The sequence below is a fragment of the Sminthopsis crassicaudata genome, chromosome 4 (assembly GCF_048593235.1).
Source record: "Sminthopsis crassicaudata isolate SCR6 chromosome 4, ASM4859323v1, whole genome shotgun sequence".
Taxonomy (NCBI): Eukaryota; Metazoa; Chordata; class Mammalia; order Dasyuromorphia; family Dasyuridae; genus Sminthopsis; species Sminthopsis crassicaudata.
Genome location: NC_133620.1, coordinates 476,003,841 through 476,028,721, shown reverse-complemented (window position 1 = coordinate 476,028,721; position 24,881 = coordinate 476,003,841). Strand labels below are relative to the sequence as shown.

General features: G+C 56.5%; 2 protein-coding genes across 4 annotated transcripts in view; both read left to right on the top strand.

The window, feature by feature from the left end:
* Positions 1-892, top strand: part of USP40 (ubiquitin specific peptidase 40) — a 42,996-nt gene extending 42,104 nt beyond the window's left edge. For all 3 annotated transcript variants that reach the window (XM_074264450.1, XM_074264448.1, XM_074264449.1), the window contains exon 32: positions 32-892. In XM_074264450.1, coding sequence (XP_074120551.1) covers positions 32-143 — 112 coding nt within the window. In that variant the 3' untranslated portion in view covers positions 144-892. The remainder of the gene's footprint in view (positions 1-31) is intronic.
* A 2,208-nt stretch (positions 893-3,100) lies between these two features.
* NDUFA10 (NADH:ubiquinone oxidoreductase subunit A10) lies at positions 3,101-24,263 on the top strand. The gene is made up of 10 exons (XM_074264452.1): positions 3,101-3,290; positions 4,197-4,365; positions 4,521-4,736; positions 5,635-5,721; positions 6,471-6,592; positions 7,273-7,352; positions 8,454-8,508; positions 9,859-9,944; positions 12,620-12,728; positions 23,948-24,263. Exons 1-10 carry the CDS (start codon positions 3,198-3,200, stop codon positions 24,014-24,016), a joined length of 1,086 nt encoding a protein of 361 aa, XP_074120553.1. The 5' UTR covers positions 3,101-3,197; the 3' UTR covers positions 24,017-24,263.
* Positions 24,264-24,881: the final 618 nt, after the last annotated feature.

The following is a 24,881-nucleotide window of genomic DNA, read 5'->3' as shown; positions in this document are numbered from 1 at the left end:
GCACACCTGGCATTTTCCACTCTGCTCCCAGGCGACAGGCTGTCCAGCTGCAGAGCAGCGACCTCGAGGCCAACCCGCACGTGCACGAGAAGGCTCACCGCCCCGAAGCTGGGCTCTCCATCAACGTGGGCGTTTTCAGATAGCACCCGGGGGGCTCTGTGAGAGGCCAGCTGTGACCCACCGCCTGACTGACCCCTGGGCTTCAGGGGTAGGCTGAGTGGGAGGGAGGGAGAGAAGGGACTTGTGAGTGAGGGCCGAGCAGGCGAGCAGGGGCAGGGGCCGCCCACACTGGCGACATCCACCCGGGGCCAGCTGGGGACAGAAACCATCGGTCCGTTCCGCCAGACAGTGGGATGGCTTTTTCTGCAGGGGGGGGAAAGCGGGGGGAGTTGGCCAGCAGCACAGACAGACAGACCCAAGCCCCGAAACTTCTCTTGGCCAGTGGATCGCCATCACTGGTGGTGAGATCCTTCTCTGCCTCAGGCGAGGCAAATGCACTTTATGGCTCTGACCCACTGTGTGCAAACGTACCCATCTGTGACATTCTCTTGGAGGGCCCTCGAGCTGAGCTCCAGCTGGGCCCCGAGACCTTGCTCTGCTCGGAGGCCCCCGCCGGGAAGACTGGAGGGTCACAGAGACCTGCCACCTGATTGATCCCTCGACGGGTCGATTGTTTTTAATGCCCTCTTCTCCGTGGCTACTTAGTCCTTTTTGGGACGCGCCCTTCGGAACGGTTCCAGCGCAGAGTGCAGTAGCAGCAGCAGCCTTCGCGACTGCTGCCAAACACCGTGTTTTGTTTTGTTTTGTTTTTGTTTTTCCCGTACTTTATACTGTCTGTTGGTCTGTTTTCCCCCTAACATTTCTTTTACACATTAAACGGTTTCCTTTTGAAGTGAGTTTAATCCATTATCTTAGGGTCACGATCCTGTAGTCCCTGACATTTGAAAATAGAGATAGGCAGGAATCGTCACTTGGAGAATGATAGGAATCGTTTTCTAGCTCTTTGAAGGCGAGAAGGGGCGACGCGCTGTTCCAGGGCGGGGCTTTCCACTAGCAGTCTCCGGTGTGATTTTTTAAAAAGGTTTCCACTTTTCTCGCGCTATCGATGCCTCGGTTTCCCTCCGTTGTCCTCTTTTTGCCTCTTGTTTGGTTGGTTCGTTGGAGTCGTTTTCCCAGTTCGGGGTAGTTTGTCCTTCAGCATTCTGCTTGGCTGAATTCTGTGGCAAAGACCGGGAAATAAAGAGCATATGAAACGAGCCTGTGGTTTCTTGGTATCGCAAAGCCTCCCGGCAGCTGCTGAGCCGGCTGAAGTGGCGGCCGTGAGCGCAGAGGGTGTGGCTCCTCCCTGGGATGACACCGAGGGGCCGACTCGGAGGGAGCGTCACCTGTGACGTCCAGAGGCCCTCGAGAAGCGGTAGGCGGCAGCGGCGGCGCCCGGGCCTCCTCTCCTCCGCGGGGTCTCGTCCTCGGCGTCCTGACCTTGTGGAAGGCCTCGTGGGTTGTGTAGGTTAAGAGCTGGGGTAAAACGCCCAGGCGTGGGCCACGTGTGTGGATCTGAGGGGGCGCTGCCGACCACATGGACTGACGAGCCCGCCTCAGCCTGCACAGAACGGGGAGGAGCCCCCTCCTTTCCTGCCTGTCCAAACTCTGACCCCACGAAAATGAGGATTTTCTTTTCTTTACGAATTCCGGCTGACGTGGGGATGGGTCCCTTTGTACTTGGACGATCGCTCTTCTCGCCATTGAATTGATTGGGAGGATGCACCTCGAGCGTTCTGGAAGCGTCGGGGATTGGAGAGGAGCACCGGGATGCCTCCCTCGCGTTGTCCGGTTTTTCCTTCGAGTGGCCTTTCCGCAGGCGGGGGCCCGGCTCTCCCGCGGCCGCCCTCCTCGGCTGAAACGATCTCCCGTCCGGAGTCTGCGTCGAAGCCGGAGACGGCGCCGCCCCCCGTGCCAAGGTCGGTATTTCGGATGTGCCTTTAAGGGGTACCGTGCCAGTCGCTGCCCCCACTCCTCGAAGCCGCTTTCTCCTGGGGCAGTGAGGGGGCGTGCGGGGACTTTTGTGAAAAGTCATCGCGGGACAGTCAAGTTGCGGGGAGACGAGCCCGGGGCCTTGGTTTTCCAACGATCCGTTTGCTGGAGTGAAGGAAGCTTTGTGGTCCTTCCCCTCCTCCCCCAGATGTACCTCAGAACTCAATAAAGACGCTTTATGTGAAGAAACGGCTGCGGGTGCTGTGTGCGAGGTCGGGGGTCGCTGCCCGGCCGGGGTCCTCGGGCTTTTAAATAGGGGCCAGTCCCCTGCCCTCAGACTGCGGGAGGCGTCCCCGCCCCTCGGCCGTGTGCCGGAACCCCGGCCCCATCCTCTCTCTGACTGGCCCCCACTCCCAGCATCCCCAGCGAGGGGCCCCAGACCCGGGAGGGGGTGGGGCCCTCAGACCGCTCCTCTCCATCTCCCGCCCCCTCCCAGGAAGGCAGCCCGTTATCCGGGCGGGGGCGGGGCGGGCTGCCAGGTGGGGTTCTCTGGGCCCAGGCCGGGAATCCGGAGGGGCGCCCCCTGGCGGTCCAGAGAGAGGAGCCGTCACCTGGCGGGGAGATGGGAGCCAGGTACAGGTAAGTTATTGGCAGGTGGCCTGTGACTCCCCCTCCCCCAGAGCTAAGGCAATGGGGGACCTTCCCCGCCGAGCCCCAGGCCCGGGAATGGGGGGGCACCGGAGGGGAGACCGGGGCGCAGGACGGAGGCGGGAGCAGCTTGAGGTGACCCTCATCCTGAGGGCCAGGGCCCCTCCCCTCAGTCCCTCCCCTCCCCTCGGCTCCGCCCCTTCCCTGCTCTTAGCCCCGCCCTGCTCCGTCTCGGCTCTTCCCTATTCCCTACTTTTAGGCCCCGCCCCTTCTGTCAAGCTGACCGCTAATTTCCCTCCGCTTTCAGCCCCGCCCCTCTCAGAACCTCCCCTCCCCTCTGCTGTCAGTCTTGCCCCCCTGCTGTCGCGCTTGCTGCTCCTAGTTTCTCTCCTCCCCTCTCAGCCCCGCCCCGCCCTTCCTCTCAGCCCCGCCCCGCCCCTCCCTCACTTTATGCCTCCACCTCCGGCGGCGCTTTCGTACGTCACTTCCGGGCGACGCCGGAAGGGACGGAGATCTCCGTTGCTCCTGCCCGGCGGAGGCGGCTTTCCGGACAAGGTGCCCGCCGGCCCGAGGTCGCGATGGCTGCGGTTCTCCTGAGGTCCCGCGCGCCCTGGGCCCTGTCCCTGTCGGTGGCGGCGCGCGGGCTCGGGGCCGGGGACGCTCCCCGCGCGGTGAGTGGGCGCGCACGGGCCGCCCCGGTGACCTTGGACCCGCTCCTCCTGACCCGTTTCCGCGTCTGGATCCGGGGCCGGCGGCGACGGGGGCGACCTCCCCGCTGCGCCCTCTAGCCTCCGACCTCGGGGTGACAGCCCGCCCCGCCCCTCCAGAGGCGCCCTTTCTGTGGAGAAGGGGGGAGACCACGGGGGGGGGGGGCGGGGGGGGGCTTCCTGACCCCTCCCCCCTGCTGTCTGCACCGATGACCAGAGGGCTCGCGCCTCCCCCGGCCTTGCCCTTGCCCGCGGCTCCCCGGCTTCCCCGTCCCAGGCTTCCTAGCCCTGGCGGGGGGGGGGGTCTCCTCCCCTCCAGCACCCCCCTTTCTTTTGGCTTCTTTCTCCTCCCCCCTCTGTCTGGGCTTCCCGCGCCCCCCTCCTCCCCAGAGACTCCCCGACTCGGCCCGGAGGCGTTGCCTGGGTCCTTCTTTAGCCCATTTTACAAATGGGGAAACTGAGGCACGGGGGGAGGGGGGGAAGCGACCCGCCCAGGGCCTTGTGCCCGCTCCGGGACACGTGGGCACTGACTTAGTGCCGAGTCCGGTATGGGGGGGGGGCGGGGCTGGGGAGCGCTTGTGTCTCTCCAGTCCGCTGTGTATGGGCCCATGTGTGTTTTGTGTGTGAGCGCTCCCCCTCCCCCCCCCCCCACACAGTCACACTCACCCCCCACACACACTCACTCTCCCCCCCCACACTCACACACCCCCCCACTCGCAGTCTCTCGCTCACGCACCTGTGCTGTCGCTCCTTGCAGCGCCTCTGCGGGCGTGGGGGTCTTTCGCACGGGTACACAGCAGGAGCTTAATGCGTGCTGGTCGGGGAGCCGGGTTCGCGCCCGAGGCTGACCTGCGCTTGGCTGTTCTGCAGGCGGGGGTGCACACGGGCCCGCGGCGCGAGCAGCGCTACAAGCACCTCTCGTACATCCTCGGTGAGAGGACCCTGAAGAGGTTCACCGAGAAAAGCAGAGTGATCACCGTGGAGGGCAACCTGTGCTCGGGGAAGGGCGAGCTCGCCAAGCAGCTGGCCCACGACCTCGGTACGACCCGCGGCCGGGGGGGAGGGGGTCGTTCGGCCGCTTTCCGGCAGCGAGCGAGTGCTCGGGATGGCAGAGCCCCCTCCCCGTCCCGGCCCCCGCGGCTGCTCCTTTCTCTGAGCCGTTCGGCGCAGGATGCTTTACCCCTCCCTCCTCAGGTCTGCGGCACTTTCCGGAAGCCAGCGTGCATTACGCAGAGAGAACCATGGGGGACGGGTCGCTCCTGGGGCCGGAGCTGGGCGGCAACTGCAGCGTGGAGAAGTTCTACGACGATCCCAGGAGCAGCGACGGCAACTCGTACCGGCTGCAGGCCTGGCTCTACGCCAGCCGCCTCCTGCAGTATTCCGACGCGCTGGAGCACCTGCTGAGCACCGGTGAGGGCCCGGACCCTCGCGCCGGACGTGGGCGGGGGGCGCTCCCGGAGGTCTCAGCCGCCCGTCCCTGCGCTTTCTCAGGCTCTGTGTTCCTCCGCCCCATGACTGAGCTGGCGGGCTCCCCTGCGAGGCGCGGCTTTCCCGAGGCGCCGGGAGCAGGTCCCTGTTTTAGAGCTTGTGGTCGGCCCGACGCGGCCCGAGCCCGTCTCTGCTCTGTCCTGCCTGGGTAACTTCCCCCAGCTCCGATTTTTATACGTGTCCATCCTCCGTCTGTCCGTCTCCTAAACCCTTCATCGGTGGGAAGCCTCGGGCCGTTTCCCGGCTCTCTCGGCCGCCAGAGTCCCGTCCGGTCCTCCCTGGGGCGGCTTCACTGACTTTGGGCAGCGCGTGTCCGCTCAGCGGGAGGAGCGCAGGCCGAAGACCCCCCTTTCGTGGCCTCGCGGCCCTCCCGGAACCCGATACTCTGTCCAGGCTTTTAACTGAAGCGAGACGCTCGCGTGAGCAGGAGCACCTCACGGGCTGAGCCCGGGCCCTGGCCTTTCGCTCCTGCTCACCGCCTCCCTCCCTCCCCTCCCCCCGCAGGAAGAATGATGCCCATTTAGCAGCTGTAGAAGTCGAGAGAAAGGACCGTTAAGCGTCTGTTCCCGACTCTCGAGGCTGCCCTGGTGGAGCGGCCGAGCCTTCCTAGTTCTGCACGCCCTCCTTTGCGGGGGGGGGGGGGGGTTAGGGCAGGGGTCACCGGCACCGTTTTGCAGACCGGGGGGGGGGCCCTTCTCGGGGCTCCTAACGGGGCTCTCGAGCGTGGCTGACCAGGCCCGGGGTGTGCCGGGGAGGCGGGCCCCTCGCCGGCCCTCCTTGCTCTGTGGCCCTCACGGCCCCCTCCTCTTTGTGACGACAGGACAAGGCGTCATCCTGGAGCGCTCGGCCTTCAGCGACTTTGTCTTCATGGAGGCCATGTTCAAGGAAGGATTCGTCCGGAAAGAGTGTGAGTCAGCGCCGTCCTGGGCCCTCCGGCTGGGTGGGCACGGCGTCCTGCCGGAGTCTGGAGGCTTTTATAAGAGCTCCCTGGAATTTTCTCCCCCCAGGGCAGCAGGGACGCCACCGAAAGGGCTCTGGCAGTTTCTTCATTCTCTGTGGCAAGGTCAGGCCCAGAGAAGGGCCTTTTCCCCTGGTCTGAAGGGCCGCTTCTCCTCCCCTGGGCCCGGGACAGCCCTTTGATGTTCTCCTGGGCAGACTCTGGAGCCGCCGCCAGCCCTGGGGCCGGGGGTGCTTCTGAGCCTCCAGGAGTCACGAAAATCCCAAGCTGCTCCTCGTGGGCCCAGGAGCCCCGGGGTCTTAGAGACGGGAGCGGCGACAAGTCCGGGGCCCAGAGGGGCAACTTCCCTCTTCTTCCCAGGACTTGGGGCTGCCTCCTGGGGTTTATGGCCCCCGTTCTGGAGTTACCTCTGCCTTTTGTGGGAGTAAAAAAGCAGTAGAAACAGACCGTGTTGGCGTCCGGGCTGTGAGCGCTTGTCAGGAAGCGTCCCTTAGTCATTGGAGGGACGAGTCCGAGCTCCTTCGCAAGGAACCTTAAGGGACTGAGAGAAGGCCCCCAGAGCCCACGCCTGGGGAGACTCGGTGGGCGGGACTCAGTCCCCCTCGTCCGCAGCATCTCGCCAAGGCGATGACCGGGCGCGTCCTTCTCTGAGTCCTGCGTGTTCCCCACGGGGCCCCGACTGTCTCCTCCCTCCCCAGGCATGGATCACTACACGGAAACCAAGCGGCTCACTCTGCCGCGGTTCCTGCCGCCCCACCTGGTGATCTACATTGACGTGCCTGTTCCTGAGATCCTGAAGAGGATCCAGCAGAAAGGAAACGTAAGCCGCTTTCCATCCGCGCCGTGTCTTCCTTCCCTTTGCTGGGGTTTCTGATGTTCAGGACCTCCAGAGACCCTCTCAGCGCGTCCCGGCGTGCACGCTCGCCCGCTCTCAGCAGCTTCCCGGGGGGCACCCGGGGCTGGATCGGCCCTGGCATGGAGGGGGGGTACCGGGAGTGGTCTCCAGGATGTTGGGGAGCTTCGGGCACTCTGTGGGCTCTCGCTAAGTCTCTGTTTGTTGTCCCTTAACGCATGGAGCTGGGTGGTCCCTGTGGAATGCTGGGATATTAGACTTAGCACAAGCAGCAGAAACCCTCTCATCCCCCCCTCCCCCCGAGATTCCAGCAAGGAGCCAGCCTGCTCACCTTTGCATGCTGGCGACAGGCGGCCACGTGTGGCCGACAAGAGGGCGCAGCCAGTGAGGGTCCGGGGCCGTGGCTCATCAGGGGCTTCAGCCACCCCTCGCTGTGGGGGCCGGACCCCCGGGAGCAGGCGGTTCTGGCGCACCCTCGGCTTCCTTCTGGCCCTAAGGGACTGATTCCAGGATCCCAGCAGATTGGCGGAGACGCAGGAAGGGAGGCGGAGCTGATTCCGAGTTCCCCTTTTGGGCGTGCGCCACGTTGAGAGCCGAGGTCGGCAGATGCTGCTGCTCCATCTCACGTCTCCCTTCTGCTCGTGTAGGTCCACGAAAAGAAGATCACGGCCTCCTACCTGCAGCACATTGAGGATGCCTACAAGAAGACCTTCCTTCCAGAAATGAGGTCAGTGCCCTCTCGCTGCCCTGATGCCCGCAGGCCGCATGCTCTCACTTAGGTCGCCAGCCTTGCAGCCAGATGCTCCCAGCCCCGTCCCCTCACTGGTGACCTGCTCTCTGTCCGCCTGAACGGCCACAGGGCCGTCCTCATTTTACATCAACCCATTTAACTTTGGGGGACTTCCCTGGAGGCGGAAGGCATAGGCCCAGGCTGATCGTTGGCATTCAAAGTGCTGAGGCACGTCCGGGCCCTGCCGGGGGTCCTTGGGGAGGAAGAGTCATCTGCTGATGGAGCTCACCGGGCCTGAGGCCTGTGAGCGGGACTTCTCAGGCCTGCTCTGATCCCCACTTTGCTGAATTAAGGACACTGAGGCCCAGAAAGAGGGCCAAGATCCCATGGCAGGAAGTAGACGTTTGCTCCCAGCCCTTCCAGAGCCCTCAGTGGTCCCTGTGGGGAGCTGCTTCCGGGGGCTCTGGGAGCAGGGGCTGGGAGCCTTCCGGATGGGTCCCCGTGGCCTCTCGTGGGACTCACCTGGGTCTGCCCTTCCCCAGGGATGGCACAATCCCCCTGCTCTGAGCTCCTGCCCTTTCTTGCCCCTGCCTGACCCAGATGTGGCAGGGGAAGTATGTGCAGGGGACTCCTCGGTCACACCCAGGATGCTTCCCTAGGCAGAAAAAGCCACACGATGAGGAGATGTGGGGGGAGGTAACAAGTTCTGTTTGGGCCTGCGGAGTTAGCGGTACTGTACGATGGGGGGTGGGAGTTCAGGGCGAAAGGCAGCCGGGCAGAGTTGTCTGTGTGGAGAGGGCGCTGGGGCTCACGGGCACTGATGGAGATTGCCAGGGCAAACCTGGGGGGAGAGAGGCTGGGCACTTGGGGCCAGGAGCACAGACCAGAAGCCTAAGGACCCAGGGAGGCTGGTCGCCTTAGACCGAGGGTCTCAGAATTGGGAGAGGAGAGAGCCCGCTGTGTCCCCTTCCTGAGGGCTTGACAGATGGGGCAGGACGGATGTGGTGGTGGTCCTTGTCCGCTTACACGGTGCCTTTATGGTAGATTGGAAAAGTTTGAATTCAATTCATTTTAATTTCTTTTTTTTTTTTTTTGTAGTGAAAAATGTGAGATTTTAGAGTATACAGCAAAGCAAGCAAAGGAAGTAGGAAAGGTAAGGGTCAAAATAGATGAAGTTTTTGTTTTCAGTCTCGTCCCTGAACGCTCTTCATTTTGCCTTTTGTTGTTAAATGATGAGTTAATGTTTTCGACACTTGAATGTCAGATGATTTCGTTTCTTCTTCTGCAGAATGGGGCTAATTATCAGGGCCTTCCCTCCAAGAGGTGCGTTATTGCTAGCACAGACTTGAGTGCCCATACACTCACCCCCTCTCCTTCTCCTCCCTTTCTCTCCCCCACTCTCTCTCTCTCTCTCCTGGCCTTAGCCCGCTGTGCTCCTTTAGATTGGGAGCTTCTTGAGAGCAGGGACTGGCTCCACACTCAGCATGATTCGGTTGGATGGGAGGATTCCTCTTCTTTTTAGAGAGAGAGAGCCTGTGGCTCAGGTCAGGGGCTCAGCCCCAGGCCATTCCGCAGGCTCGCCAGTGCGGTAGCCCCCTCACTAGAAGCCCGTCCCTGCAGAATTCCTGGTTCACTCGGGCCCGGCTGCTTTGAAAAAGGAATTGGGAGATCCACTTCCTGTGACTTGGGGGGAGGCCAGAGAGATGGGCCCCTGCCTCTTGTTGGAAGCTCTGGGGAGTGTGGAGAGGAGAAAGGGGGCCTGGGGTCACCTCCAGAGAGGGCCGGGGCATGCCCCTCAGGTGCGTTGTCCGCATGCCGAACACCAGGACTAGAGGCAGCAGGGAGCCTGAGCGCGAGCATGGAGGCGGGAAGCAGGGGAGAGGCCCCGGAATGGCCTCTGTCTTCTGGGGAAATGGGCTGAATCAAGGGAATGAAGGGAGCGTTTATTAAGCACTTATTGGAGCACTGGAAGTACAGCAGGGAAGCCAGGCCCAGCTCTGCAGGAGCGCCCGCTCTAGTGCCATGGGAACGTCTGGAGGGCCCAGGGGCCCAGAGAGCCCGGCTCCTTCCTCCGTATCATCTCCACTGGGACAACGGCAGCACCTTCTGAGTTTGGACCACTTCAGGGGCCGGGATGGCTTCAGGAGTGCAGGGTCCCGGCCTGCGAGCCGTGCTCCTTGCAGCCTCTTGGGCTCAGGGGCCTGAAATGATGGGGGTCAAGGTCATTGTGGGGGGAAAAGAGGGGCACTTGGCCGAGCCCCCTAGCCAGAGGCGCTTCCCTGGATCATCTGTTCTTGGGGAGAAGGGGGAGCACTTCCTGCCGGGCTCCTCCCCACCCCCAGGGCCCAGCGGGGGCCCTCCTGAGCCCTTTGTCCTGGGCAGGTGGAGGGAAGCTCCCGAGGGCAGGTGGTGCGCGGGGTAGCCCCTGCCTCGTCCCAAGCAGGTTTGATCACGTGTTTGTTGCCTGGAGTCCAGTGTAACGTGATGCTCTCTTCTCTTTTAGATCTTGGAAGACATAGACTACATCAAGTTTGACAAGGGCCCGTGGCTGGAGCAGAGTAACCGCTCTCTGCACCACTTGAGGCTGCTGTGAGTGTTCTCGGGCTTGTACGAAGGGCCGGTAGCTCGGGGGTCTTTGGAGGACCCGGAGAGGATCACGGCGGGCAGAGCCCTGGTTCCAGGCGGCTCTTTTACCCGCAGAGCCTCTCTAGTTGTAGGATGACCCGCTGCTGGGCAAGAATCCAGAACATGTCGTCTCCCTCTTTTTGCCCTCGGCCTTCTCCATGGGGGGAGGGGGGGCCTCGGAGCCAGGGCACCTGGGTCAGGCCGATCTTGCTCAGAGTTCCGTCTCACAGTGTCCTCTGAGGGGTGACCCTGCCCCCCTCTGGCCTGCTGTGGGAGCGCCCGATCAGGGACCTCGGGGAGCTGGCGTCGGTTGGCCAGGGGCTGTTGTAAGTGCGACGTCACACAGCCCCAACCCGGGGACCAAGCAGAGCCTCTCTGCGGCCATCCCTGGGGGGAAGGAGGGCCCGGGGTCAGGCCGCGCTCCAGGAGATGCTGCTGTGCCAGGAGGATCTGAGAGGTGGAGAGCCTGGGGAGGCCGGGCCTGCCCTCCTGCCAGACCCCTGGGGGGTCCGGGGCCACCCGGGCTCTCATCTCCCGAACGCCGTGCACCTCCTCCTGGGCTCAGAGGGAGCAGAGAGCCCTCGCGCGGCTCCAGAGAGGGGCCCGGAAGTCCAGAGGACTCTTGGCCTTTATTTACTTCCATCCTCGGGGAGAGTGTCCAGAGCAGGAGGACTTGGCCGCAGCGGCACGGCCCACAAGTGCCCCAGAGTCCTTGGGGGGAAACCCGCCACGTGCTCTCTGAACGTATTTGGGGAGAGGAAACCAAGTGAGAACGGCCCCCGCCCTCGCCAGCCCGAGGAAGCCTCTGAAGTGACAGTCGTTGAAGCTGGCTTGGATTGACCAGGAAGAGGAAGTAAATCAGTGTCACAGAAGAACATTCTAGAGACGGGATGAAGTTGTGCGAGGACGTTTGCTAAAGCTCGTACTCTGGAGGTCTCATGACGAGAAGCATGTGGATCCATGGGGGCCCCTCCCGGGGGCCCGGGCTGGACTCTGCTGGAGCGAGCCGGAAGTGGGAGAAATGGCGCACAGGACGAGGGGGGGGTGTGCCTGGGGGGGGGGGAGCCCGTTAGGGATGTGGACGGGAGCTTCTCCGAGCTCACCTGAGTCCTTTCTGGGGGCGGGCGACCCTCTTCTTTGCTGCCTCATTCAGCGCTTCCCTGGGTCTCATCCCAAGGGTTCTGGTGCGACAAAGAGCCCGGGTAGCTGCGGGTCCTCCCAGGTCCGGTCCCTCCTCACTGTCTCCGACCCGCAGCTCTCCATCCTCCCATTTCTGTCCTCCATCCTCTTTTTCCCCTGCACGATCGTTAGGCTGGAGTCTTTTGAGCGATCGTATGACTCATTGAGCGGCATCATGGGTCCTTCTTCAAACCTTGGGGACAGCGTGAGTGGGCCCGCCCAGCGGGGAGCCCACCAGGTGTTTGCTGCGATCTGCTTCCTTGGCCTGTGCACGGTCGTGCGAATCACTTAGGGGGCCCCATTGTCCTCTCCTGCCCCAAAGGAAGAAGGGCCAACCTCCCCAGGAGAAGGCCTGTGTCCCCTCCTCCCCCACCCCCGCCCCAGACAGCAAGTGCTCCAGGGCCGGCCCCAAGGGCGAGTCTTCCCTACGCGCTTCCACAGTCATCATGCTGCGCAGGAAGAAATCAGATCAAAAAAGGAAAAGACGAAAAAGAAAGCAAAAATCAAGCAGTAGCGACAGCCACAAGGTGCAAACCCTGCACCGTGACCGCGCTCGGCCCCATGGCCTCTGGATGCGGACCACACTCGTGGAACTGGCCCGTGGCCTCACTGGAGCCGCCGCTCCGTGTGTGGATTGGACGCTCTTTAACTGGAGCCTTCTTTGGGTGGGCCTTAGGCAGCTGTGGGCGCGTTCCTCAGAGGAGGGAATGGATGCCTCTGGGAGGGCCCAGCGTCGCTTCTGGGCCACCCCACAGAGAGGTCACTGGATCAGTGACGTCACCCTGGGCATTTGGCGCAGGGGCCAGGGGAGCAACTAGAGTCTCGGACCCTCCTCAGGGGAAGAAGAGCGGCTGGCTCGGGGGAGGAGCGGCTCCCGGCCTGGAGGTGGGGGTCAGCCCGGGCCAGATCCAAGTCTGGCAGCAGCTCGGCTCTCCAGCTTAAGCTTCCGGTGTCCGAAGCCTTAGGAGGCCACCCAGGGGCTGGGGCCAGTACTCGCGCTGGGGCCTGCTGTTGGGCCCCTGAGCGCCACTCTGGACCAGTCGCACCCAAAGAGCAGGAAGAGGAAGGGGAGGACCCGGCGGGCGTCCGACTCCTGACTTTCCTTGTGGTCAGTCCTCCCCTGGGGAGCCAGCACCCACTCCATCCAAGGAGGGCAGGCAGCCTGGCCCAAGGATGCCCTTATTAGGGCAGAAGTTTGTCTTGGTTTGTGGGGAGAGCGTGAGGGAGGACGCCTCCAGAGGGAGCGTGAGCAGACCACCTTGGTCGCTCCCTGCTTCCTCTCTGGATTCCGGCCCTCTAGGCGGCATCTGTGGCAACACTGGCAGTGAGGGCCTGGGGGCAGTTCGTCTGTCCCAGGCACGGATGTCTGGCACTCCCAAGACAGACCTTTGGGGGTGGGGCTGGGTGTCTGTCCCAGAGGGACCTGGACGCTGACCCGCGTGCTTTTCTCGGCTGCTCAGGGTCCAGGATAAGTTCGATGTGGTGAACTACACGACCGTCCCCATGTACCTCCCCGAGATCACCATCGGAGCTCACCAGTGCGACCGCATCTACCAGCAGTTCAAGGAGGTAAGGCCTCGGGCCGGGGGAGGGGGGGGCATGGCAGCCGGCTCTTGTTCCAGGAAAGCAGAACAGGTCCGTTCTCACGCGTTTCCTTCCAGCATTTGTCCCACCCCCACCCGGTCAGTTATTAAATCTCTAAGCTGCTGATTTGTCCAATTCTGGCCTTATTTTGTGGAGCCGCATCGCTCCGCGGACCAGGCAGTCCCTCTCATTACTCCGTTGACCCAAATGGCTGCGTTAACGTGCTGCACTCACTGACTTAGGCCTGGCACAGGCTGGGCTGGGGGAGGGGGGGCAGGGCCTGCCCGCTGCCATCATTAACCCGGAGGCTCTCCCCCCTCCCCCCCTCGCCTCCCCCTTGTGTGTGTCCCTGTGTCTCGCCCTCAGGGAGATTTGGGCGGGAGATCAGCATCGCTTTGTCAGTGGATGGGGATGGAAGGGACCGTTTCCAGGGGCCCTGGGAGTGGCCTGACTCAGTCAGCGCTTCCTCAGACGAGTTTGCGCAGCCGGGATTCCCTCAGCTTGAGAAGTGGCAGTGGAGGGAGCCCCGGAATTCCTGCCTTCAGCTCTTGTGTCTTGCATGAATCTGAAATGCAGCCTGTCCCCACAGCCTTAGGGCAGTGGTGGGCGCTGAGCCGTGGGCTGCCCGGGCCGGTCTGGGACTCAGAGGCGCCAGGGATTCAGAGTGGGGTCTCAGAGACAGCACCATGGGGGGGCCGGACCCTTCCCAGAGTTTGTGACTGAGCAGGGGCAGCCCCGCCCTGCGGTGGGACGTACGTGTCTGTGTGTGTGGGGGGGTGTCTGGCAGGGGCGTGGGAATGGTATAGGTCTAAGTGGGGGTGAATGACTAGAAGAGAGCTTGTATTTGGGGGTCCCCAGTTATTGCCCCTGCAGCTGAATCTGGTTGTTTTTCCCGAAGGCATCCTTTAGCCGTTTGTCCGGGATGCCATTAAATAAGCAACTTAAATCAGGTGACGTTGCCTTTTTTGTCCTCCTGCCTCGGTCTCCCTAGGACGAGTACCGTTTCTCCAGTTCCTCAGAGCTTCACCTGCCGGGCTTCATGGTTGTGTTCAGACAGTTTGGAAGGAAATATCTGTTTTGTGGATTATTTCTGCGCATTTAGTTTACCTCTAGCAATTCTGCTGAAGTTGTTGTTTCAATTCGTCTTTTAAGGGTTCTCTAAGGAAACCTTCCTGTCATTTGCAAAGAGCCAGGCTTTTTTAGGTCTGTGCTTATTCTCAGTTTCTTTTTCTTGCTTACTGCCATAACTAGCGGTCTGCACAGCCTTGATCCATAAAAGTGACAGTGGCCATCCTGGCTTCCCCCTCCCCTTGTTGGGAAGGCTTCTGCCCAGCACGGAGAACACTAGCTCTCCGTTTGAGGTGAGATGCGTTCTGGGTGAAGGCGCGGCTTTCTTGGGCCTGTTCTCTGGCTTCGGGTGAGGTGTGGGTTGGTTTTCTCAAGCACAAGAGTCAGAAGCTTTTTCTGCATCTCTCGACGCCCTTGCTGTGGCCGTGTGGTTTTTGTTTTGTTATTAAGACGGTCTGAGGAGCGGACGGCCTGGTCCCGGACTCTCCCCGCGCACTCCTGCGACACGTCCTGTCCCCGCGGCGTCCCCAGCCTTGGGCCACTTGTCAGATCTTGTGGTTTCTCAGCCCATGCTCTTCTCCAGGGGCATTCCCCAGACCCCCCTTCTCCACTGTTCCAGCCTGACCTCCAAGGTGACCTTTGGGCCTTTTCTCCGTGGGACTCCCCACTTTTATCTGCTGGTGTCCCTTCTCCCCCAGAGTCATTAGGGGGCTGCCCATTGCCGCCCAGAGAGCAGAACTGGAGGTGCTCTCTGCATGTAGACTCCCTGTCTGGTCTTAGCTCCTCGCCGTAGTGTCCCACTGCCCTCCTCGCATCTGGGTTCTCCCAAACCGGGGCATCCTCTCTTTGCTGTCTTTGTAGAAGAATCTCCTCGTTCTCATGGACTCCTTTCTCGAAGTGCCATCCCCTGTCCCGGCCTAGTGCAGACAAAGTCTCGCTTGACCCGCTCTGGGATGAGACCTCCCTTTGCCCAAACCCTTCTCTTCTGCTCCTCCCCTGGGCGCATGGCCTTCTAGCTTCCTCTAGCTTGGCAGCCTCTCCGGCTTTGGAGACCTCGCTCCTACGGCCATCGAGCAGAGGCTCATGGAACCGAATCTTCAGGATTCTCTTTGTCTCGTTACTCGCTTTTTCTTTTGTTACTCGTGAGTAAATAACAGGAATTCTCAGGCTACAAAGCAGCCTGTTGAGGAGCTCAGAGGATCCAGCTCATCGACCTGCTTTGCGTATTTATTTAAGGTGGCCAGAAAGTCAGAGGGTGCTCTCCTGGGCAGAGGGGGATTCTGGGGTTGATCTGAGGCTTCCTGCCTGTGGTTCAGAGGCAGTTCTTTTACTGAAGGAAAGCTCTGTTTGGTAAAAAGGCTCAGAAATAACAGGATTATGGGACTACTCATTGAACACCCTTATCGAAAGAGAGAGAGGATCCTGGGGCAATTTGGGCATTATTAGAAATTTCTCTCCGAGCTGGAAGTGGGGCTGTGGCTATAATTGCCATAACGCTCCATCTTTCAGTAATGCTGACAGTCCTTTGGGATTTTGTTTTTCTTATTTACTATCTGCCCTCGGAGACACTTGGAAAACTGCACAGAAGCAGCGTCTGGCTTTTTATGGAGCGTGATCGTTAAAAGCACAGAGAGAAGACAAAATCAGCTTATAGATAGAGAACCATTTAGAGGCAGATCTCTTCTGGGGGGTCGGCAGGGCCTCGGGAGAGCACCTCGAACATTTCTTCCATGGTCTTTACATGGAAACGAAGCTGGACAAATTCCCATCCCGCCTCCCCCGTTCAGTTGAGAATAAATTGGAATGAAATCGAAATTTAAAAAGTGTGCAAGGAAGGATACCTTCCCTCCAGAAGCCCCAGGGGTGAGGGCCTCCCCAAGGGGGGGAGTTTTTCTCACCAGCTAATGATAGCCGGCTCTGCAAATGCTTGCTAAGCACCTGCTGTATGCTAGATGATGTTATCTTGTCGGCTCCTGCCACCATTCCTGCGAGGTTCGGGCTGTCTCTAATGCATAGCTGAATGGTCTGAGATGGGTGAGCTGCCCCAGGTGGCCCAGCTAGTAGGTGCTGAGCCTGGATCCTGACTGGCCCCCGCACCCTGTCACCGCTCTCTCTGTAATGAAACTAGGTCTTCCTAGGGAGGAGAGGCGGGGGTGGGCTGGTCATTGATCACATGGCCCGCTCGGACCCGAACCTGAATGGACAAGCATTTAGTAAGTGCTTACTGAGTGCTCAGCTCTGGGGACAGAGTCCCTGAAGGACAAATATTTATTGAGTGCTTACTGTGTACTTAGCTCTAGGGATAGAGCCCCTGAAGGACAATTGTTTAGTAAGTACTTACTGTGTTCTGGATGTACAAGCATTTAGTAAATACGGTGTGCTTGGCTCTGGGGAGAGAGCCCCTGACCACCAGGAGCTCCCATTCTCATGGCTGGAGACAATGTGGATCAGGTAAGATGAGATGGGAGACAACATGGAGGAATAGGACGTGGGAGCCAGGGGAACATGGTGGAGAACGGACTAGTCCCGTGGTCTCACGTCAGAGCCTAACTCCCAGCTCTCCCTTGGTGTCCCCTTACCTCTCCCAGACCTCCAGCAGAGGTTCAGGCTAGAGACGGGGGGCCGGATCCGAGGCACCCCTCGGACGGGGACGCTGCTGGGGCCAATTTCCTCTGCTGATGTGAGCATCTGGAGGGTCGGCCCCTTGTGTGCGGGCTCACACGTGGAGGAGTTCTGAGAAGTCAGGTTTGAACTCGGGCCGTCCTGGCTCCCAAGGCCAGCTGCCTCTCCTGGGCCTCGCAACTTCTCATATCAGAGTTTTCTAAAAAAAAAAAAAAAAAAAAAAAAAAGATTTTGCAAGCATTTATTCTCTCTCCCTTCACCCCACCCCACTGAACAATAAAAAAGGGGAAACCCCCGTAAAAGGGATTCAGAGGCTGGCAAGACATTTCCTGCAGAGTCTGTGGCCAGAATGTCTGCTTCCTCTTGGGTCCAGTGGGATCACATTATTGTCATTTCGTCCATCAGAGTTCTCGGTCACTTTGTCTCTCTAGGTTTGTGCTCAGTTCATAGTTTGCTCTCAAACTGCCCGTCTCATCATTAATGATATTCCTTTACCACTTGTGTATAGCTAGTGCCCCCTTAATTCTTTGCCATTGCAAAAAGAGCAGCTGTCCGTGTTTTTGTAGGTTTCAGCCCTTTTATTTCTGTTGCACGTGGGCCTGTGAGTGGTGCTGTTGACTCTCAGTAGCTTTGGCCAATAGAAGGACTCATTAGACATAGCTCCAGATTGCTTCCTGGAATGGCTGGGCCATTAAAGTACCTGCTTTCCTGTAGCCCCTTCAGCATTTGTCTCTTTCCTCTTCAGTCGTTGCCAATCTGACGAGTGGGGCACGGAACCTCAGAGTTGTTCCGATTTGCCTTTTTCTCGTTGTTAGTGCTTTGGAGCATCTGACATGGCTGCTGCTAGCCTGGCTTGCTTCCTTTGGGAACTTTTTGATCTTTGTATTATCTACTAGAGAATAGCTTTTAGTCCTACATTTGAATCAACTCTGTGCAGGTCTGGGATATAATAACCTTTATTAGAGAAAATGGCTGCAAAGATTTGTTCCCAGCTAACGGTTCTCCTAATTTTAATTTCATTGATTTTGTTTTGTGTCCATTTTAATTTCACATAATCAAAATTGTCTCTTTTATCTTATATGATCCTCTCTATCCCTTGCGTGGTAATGAACTCTTCCCCTATCCATTACTGAAAAGTAATTCCTTCCTGGCTCTTCCAGTTTCCTTCCAATTTCACCATTTATGTCTAAGTTGCATCCACTTAGAGTTCTTCTTGGTGTACAGTGTGTGTCTAGATCTTATTTCTATCAGAGAGCTTTCCAGTAGTTTTGTCAGATAATGAGTGAGTCACTGCCCTAGTAACTGGGGTCTCACTGTTCCAGAGCTGCCATTTGTTCTGCTGGCTGTCAGAACCGGTCTGATCGTTGGACTATGGACAGTGTGAGATCTTTTACTGCTGGACTCCTTTCTTTCCCACTCCTTTTCAAAATGATTTTCTTTGTGATTATTGACTTTTGAAAAAAAATTCCATAGGAATTTCAATTTTTTTCTAGCTTTATTTTTTTTTAAAATCCCATTGTAGTTTGGTGTAAGGCCCTGAAAAAGTAAGTTAATTTGGGTAGTGTTGTGACTTTTGTTATATTAGCTCAGTCTGTCCATGAGCAAACCTTATTTCTGAAGTTATTTTATTATTTTCTTTATTCCTTTAAAGAGTGTTTTACAGTTGGACTCATATAGCTCCTGGATATGTCTCAGTAGATAGATGCTCAAATAGTTGGAATTTCTCTTTCTCTTCCTGCTGAATTTTATTGGTAATATGATGTTTTTTGTGGCTATTTCAGTGTTGGTCGGCTCATGCGAGAGGAGGGAGACTTGAGAGGAAGGGGGTGGGGGTGGGCAGCACCTTTGAGCCTCAGTGACCTTGTCTCCTGGGCTGGCTCCTCCCTGAGCGTTCATGCTGCTTGTGCGCAGAAGCCTTTGAAAGCCCCGGTTCCCCGTCTGGCTGTGGTCACTTCGGTGAGAGTGCTGCCCTTCCTTTCAGGCAGATTATTCAGCTGTAAATTGTTTTCCACTTTAGAGCCAGAGTTTCCCAAATATAAGAAGGCAAAATGCTATTAAGAAAGATGTGGTGCTCCCTTCATGTAGCTGATTGTGTCCAAGACAGTTGCTACGGTAACAGCATCTTCTGTTTTCTCTCGCCTGCTATTTTTATTTCTTTACTATCTCAAGTTGTTTTCATTTCCAGTATCAAGGTCTCCCTTCCATTTTTTTTTAATGGGGCTGTTTGACAGCTTTAATACATAGTACTGTCTGTTCTTGGCTTTACAAAAAGCATCTTAATAAAGACAGTCAGACTTGGAACAAACAAGAGAAGCTCTGGAATATAACTTACCTAAAGTCAGGAAAACAATGATGCAACATGATAAGAGGCCTTTTGTTCTGGATTCCAAACAAACAAATGTGGGTTCTTTTTCTGACCAAACAAGTTCAGAGTTCGATAACTGGTTTTTAATGGATATTAAAAGGCAAATTTTATATTAAATCTCCTGTTCCATTTAATCATAATTGAAGTGAAATCATCTTCCCATTTTCTGCTACATGAGACAGAGATGGAAAACAGTTTGGATTCTGGTTTTTCCTCCTGCAAGCTTTGAGGAAGGATGAAGAATGGAAATTTACCACAATCTTTATTCTCTTTTCTTTAGATAACATAAATATCTTAAGTGGTTCAACGTTGTTAGGGAACAAACAACTGGGATAAAAAGCAGAGATGAACAAACTGAAGTATTTCCCAGATTCACTTGGGCGTTCGTGACCCTGTGGCCTGGAGCTTTTGCTCTCAGCAGTCTCAAGTGCTTGCCACTCGGAGGTTCCTCTGATGGCTTGGAATGATTGGGGTTTAAAACAAGATGCTAATTGCAGCCATTTGAACAAATGTCAGGATGGGACCTGTGGACCAATTGTACTTTTTCTGTCTTTTTTCCCAGCTTTTAGGAGTGTTTTCATTTTCTACCATTTATGACACTGAGTAGAACAGTTAAGTAGATCTATTCATAGGGGGATATGAAGTATATATTGGTGTGGAAATAACCTTTAGCTATTTCATTTTGATGTATTAAAGAGGCTCTTTAAGCTAATGTGGTTTTCTTCCACACCATTCATGTCACCTCTTTGAGTCAATTCTTGTTTTAAAATGTCTACTAAAGGTCATCATATTTTAAAGTTAAGAGAGGGCTGGCTTTTGTAGTGGCAGAAATTTGGCAAATGTAAGCGTCAGAGAAGCAATGGGGACAACACTCAGCAGTCAGTCCGTGAGCATTTGCCGCCTGCTGTGTGCCTGGCACTGTGATCAGGTACACAGTTCCTCGCCTCGAGGAGCTTACATTCTATTCTCATAGGGCTTAGCAGCAGGCCTTGGCCCTGAGGGAGAGCGTTGGGTGTGCGAGGGTGGGGGGCCAGCAGAATGGGGCTCCTTAGGTGAGAGGGAGAGACCTCCCACGTGACTGAGTCGGCATCATTTCAGGGGGTGCTGTATGCTCAGGACCAAACCCATGGAGATGATCGTGCACTTTAATGTACTTTACTGTGCTGAAGCTTCAATGCAAATTGTTGGTGGGGAGTGGAGGACTTCAAACAATGCAGCTCAAGGAGGACATGGAAGAACAGAGGCGTCTCAACACAGGAACTTTAGTTGGATGACAAGTCTGTGGGCCTGCTTGAATTGAGAAGAGATTTAGGAGGGGCTAGATTTTGTGAGCACTTCATAAGATCTCAGGTGACAGTAGACAGTGTCTGATCACTGATTTGGGAAACATTTCCGAAGCAGTTGTTGATGTATAATTTGAACAGTGACTTGTCTAAAGCAAAGACCAAAAGCAGTAACAAATTGTAAGACAGAATAAAAAATGAGAAGTAGATTTGACCTGTGATTCCACTATGGCATATTTAAGCAAGCTGCTAATTCTGAAAACTTGAAAGTAGGTAAAAAGTCCCAGACTATTCCTGAAGTAATGGGTTTGGAGAGTACGAAACACCAGTGCATATTGGTAACTTGTGGGTAATTGTTGGTGGAGAGATTTGCCTGGGCCCTTGTGGAATTAAAATAACTCTATGTTTAGATAACTAGAATGTGCCTGAAATAAGACTTAAACCCAGATCTTCCTTATTTCCACTTCTAATACAAACTCAAGGAGGTTTCAATTGACGTAAATCACTTCCTACAACGAGGAGGCCAAAGGAAAGTAGAAACTTCTCTAATTAGCAAAGGTTTGGTCTCCTTGACAAGTGTAGCAACGGTGTAGACCATAGATTTGTTTGAAATTTGTGGGAAGATGGTAGCATTTTTCTTTTGCAAAACGTTGAGGAGCAGTGGAGGGGGGAGGAAGAAATTGATAAATCTTGAGAGACCAAGACCATCCCAACAATGTGGAAGCCTGAAACTATAAAGATGAAGCACGGAAAGGGAGGAAAGCTCTCTCTTAAGTGATGCTCAAGTTGCTATGTTGGAACTCAACTAACATCAATCTTCTTGGAGCTCCTTGAGGTTAGCAGTGACTTTAAAGGGAATCTAGAAGGTGAAGGGCTGTGAGCAAGGTCAGTCTAAAGGGTCCATGCAGGAGGCCGTGCAGCCTTGAGAGCACTGAAGCAGCAGTTGTAGAGAATCACCGGGCACTGTTCTTCCAGTAAAATGACGGACCAAAATGGCAGACCACTGGCACTTCCTGTCTGGCTGCTATTGCAGACAGACTCTCGGGCCCTGCTAGTAACCTGATGATGCTCTTTAAGGATTCCTGGGCCTTGCCATCCACCTGATGATGCATCCTAAGAATTGTGGGACCATTCTGATTGCCATTAAAACCTTCTCGATGTGTTTTCTTGCCCAGTTAGGAAGAATATGAGCCAGAGAGCAGATGCCGGCTTTTATTGAGGAGGAGAGGGTGCGAAGTACTTAAATCCTGGAATCCTCCCCCTCCTTGTTACTGAAAAGAAGGGAATCAAGAAAACAACAGTCACAAACCTGGGATTGGCCCCATGGTCTTCATGAGAAGGGTCTGGAGAAGGGACGAGGACGACAGGACAGCGGGCCTTCTCCCGTCCTGCCCACCCCTGAGCTTGAGGAAGAGTCACCTTGGTGGTCAGCATCCTCAGCCTGACCTCGGTACTTGTGCCTTCTGACTGCCCCTAGGGTTGAGAGAACTTGAGTTCTAACCTCCCTCTCCAGGCTCACTTCACATCTTCCTGGTCATAAACTTGCTCCATGTTCCCCAGGAAGCCTTCCTGCCTTTTCTTCTCACGACTGTTCCAGGCTCCCTCCTCATCTTTGCCTCCTGAAATGTTACTTGCCTTCGAGGCGCATCCCAGGACCTTGTACAAGGAGCTTTTTACTTGGTCTTTCTCACTCTTGAAATGCACATGCATATATTTTCCTTTGGAGGAAGACACTCTTCCTGCAGATACAGGCCCACCTCAGGGATATTGTGGGTTCAATTCCATACTGCTACAGAAAAGCAAATATCCCAATCAAATGAGTCACACAAATGTTTTGGTTTCCCAGGGCATAGAAAAGCTGCGTCTGAATTCTGGTCTATTAGTATACTGGTGTTGTGCCTGAAAAACAGCGTATATTCCTTTATTTCAAAAGACTTTCCTGCTAAAATGCTCATCATCAGCCGGGTCTCAGTGAGTCACGATCTTTTTGGAGAGGAGAATCTGGCCTTCACCCTGGAGGGGGGTTGCTGGAGCTTGGGGTGGCTGGGGCAGTTTCTTAAAACAAGAACCATGAAGTTTGTCGCTGAGATTGTCTCTTCCTTTCCCTGGAACACTTAGAAGCCAAGATACGGACACTAATTGGCCTAATTTCAATAATGTTGTGTCAGGGAATTAGGAGGCCTGAGGAAGGGAGGGAGCTGGGACATGGAGGCTCAGTGGGTCAGTCAGAATGCACTCGGCATTTATCAGTTCAGTTTACCATCTTACATAGGTTTGATTTGTGGCACCCCTAAAACGATTCCAATAGTAACATCAGAGATCACCGATCCCAGATCTCCGTACTGGATGTAATGATAAGGAAAAAGTGTGAAATATTGTGAAAATTTCCCAAGATGCTTAAGTTTTAGCTTCAGTCTCTGAGCTTCTGTGTAATTATGGACTGATCTGACCTCTGCTCTCGGGGGACAGAATCTTCTCCAGCTCCAGTTGTGTAGCGCTCGGCTTTCCGAGGGTGCAGCTCACAGTCATACGGCACTTCTGGAGGCCGCCATCCCTGCCATTTGTGGACGGAAAACCATCCTGTCCCCAAGATGGCCAGTTCTGGCCTGGTTTGTTGCCAAGTACTGCGTGTGGCCTGCTGCTGAGCAAAGTCACGCTGCTTATTCAGCCTCTGGTGGTCTCTAGGGCTTCTGGAGGAAGGGAGAGCGGCAGGAAGCAGCTAAGGAGCCCTGAGCATTCCCTGAGCTTTTCTTGGCCAGATCGAGCAGAGCTCTGTTTGTTTTTCAGTTGAATTCAGGGAGAGACTAGACTGCAAGGCAAGCTGCTGTTTTGTTTTGTTTTTCCTGAGTCGATCCGGGTTAAGTGACTTGCCCAGAGTCACACAGCCAGGATGTGTTAAAGTCCCCATCACCCTTTGCCTTCCTCAGGTCCTGCTTTAACTTATTTAAGAGAATTCTGTGTGTGCTGCTCCTGCCAGTAGTGGTGGGGGCCCTCCTGCAAGTGAGGGGGTTCTTAATTGGGTCCATTTTTCTTTGAATATAAACAAACACTTGGACAGGCTTGTTCTGATGGTGTGTAATCCAAACCAGAGGGCTGACCCGGTGCCGGAAATGTTGGGCCATCTCAGGGGCTGAGATCCTGCTCTGTTTGGGAGGGCCCCTGAGACATGTAGGCAAACGCTGCTGATCCCTTTACCAAAGCCCTATGAGGACGCTGTCGGAGGCTCTGAATGGCAAGTGGCTCCGTGAGGTGCAAAGGTCTCTGAAGGAGGAGCCGCAGACGCTGGCGATGGTATGGGAGGCGAAGGCTGCTTTTCCTCCTCCCAGTGTGAAGTGCTAGCAGTGAAAACCTTCCCTGCGGGCCTCTGTTGGTCTCCTGCAGAGCCGGCCCTGGGTTTGCTTTCCTGTTCCCTCCCTCCCGTAACTGGCCGGGCTGGGTCTCGCTCACTTCCTCTGCGCCCACTCAGTCTAACGGGATTCTCTGAATTCCCGATATCCGCCGTCACGTTGGATCTCATGGCATTCCGTGGCTTTTCTGGACCACGTTTTGGGCTGCCCCCTCGCTTACGGACCCTTGCTTTGTCTCTGGGATCTTTGGCGTCAGGGGGACCCTTACCCACCTCCTGGCGGAATGTCTAGGCCGGAAGCTTGGTTCACGTCTCTCATCATGACCTCTGTGATGGTTCAGCCATTTTGCAGCTGAACTGATGGTGCATTAACATCCCTCCAACACAGGTTATTTCCCAAGGGCATCTCGGGGTACTTTGGGAGGAGGAGCTTCCTCCTTTAGAGCCCGCCCTGTATTTCCGGGGGGCATGCTCCTCGGTGAAATCGCTCTCAGCACTCGTGTCTGTTTTTCCTTTTTAGCTGAAAGGTCACAAGTTCGCTCCGGGCTATAATGCAGACGTTGGGGACACTTGGATCTGGCTCAAATGAAGCCCTGCTCCCTTGGAAGAAGCTGTTTGGAACAACGGCAGAGCCCTGGCAGGTCAAGAACCGAGGGACGGAACCTCCGCTGGGAGAGGCAATGGCCGCCCTGTGGCACCCCGTGATCGGGGCCCGAGGAGCATCCCCCGCAGTATCAGTTAAATTCTGAGTTCCCCCAGACTTCTGTTGCCCCTGGCCCTGCGGGCTCTGTATCTTGCTTCCTCAGACTTCCAAGAAATAAAACCTTTTCATGAAACTCCCTCCAGTGCATGTGTGTTCTTGTGCCCGGCTCTTCTGCCGCCAGTCTGACTGTTGCAACAGACTGAAAACTAGAGAGAGCCTGGGAGAGCTAGAGAAAATGGCCGCAGGTGGACCCCCCACCCCCCACCCCTCAGGGACCCGTTGGTCGGGGCTTGCCCGAAGCCACCATCAGCCTTTCTCCTCCTTCCTCTAGTGGGAGAAGACAAGCTTGATGCTGAGGGAGTGAAATGCAGCCAGAAAGTAAGAACCTTCGTGTCCCCCCCCATAAGGCCCCCGGCCTGTGCCCCCCTGCGGGGGTGATGGTCGAGCTCGGCAGGGGGGGCACTGAGCAGCTGCTGGTTCGGGGAGGCTTTGGACACAGATTTGGGAAGAGGGAGGGATGCCGGGTGGCCTTCACTTCCATCTTTGCTTATGGGAGATGAAAAGGCGGCTTCCTGGCAATTCTGAGTCCACGACATTCGGGGCCCTGATTCTGCATTTCCACCCGGAACTGAGCGCTTTAACCATCCTGTGGAAGTGCTGCTGGCCCTGGGCCAGGCTCGAGGGGCCTTCGGTTCCCAGCGGCTCCCTGGGCTTTGGCCTCCCCACACAAACCCATTAGGAGCAGAGGAAA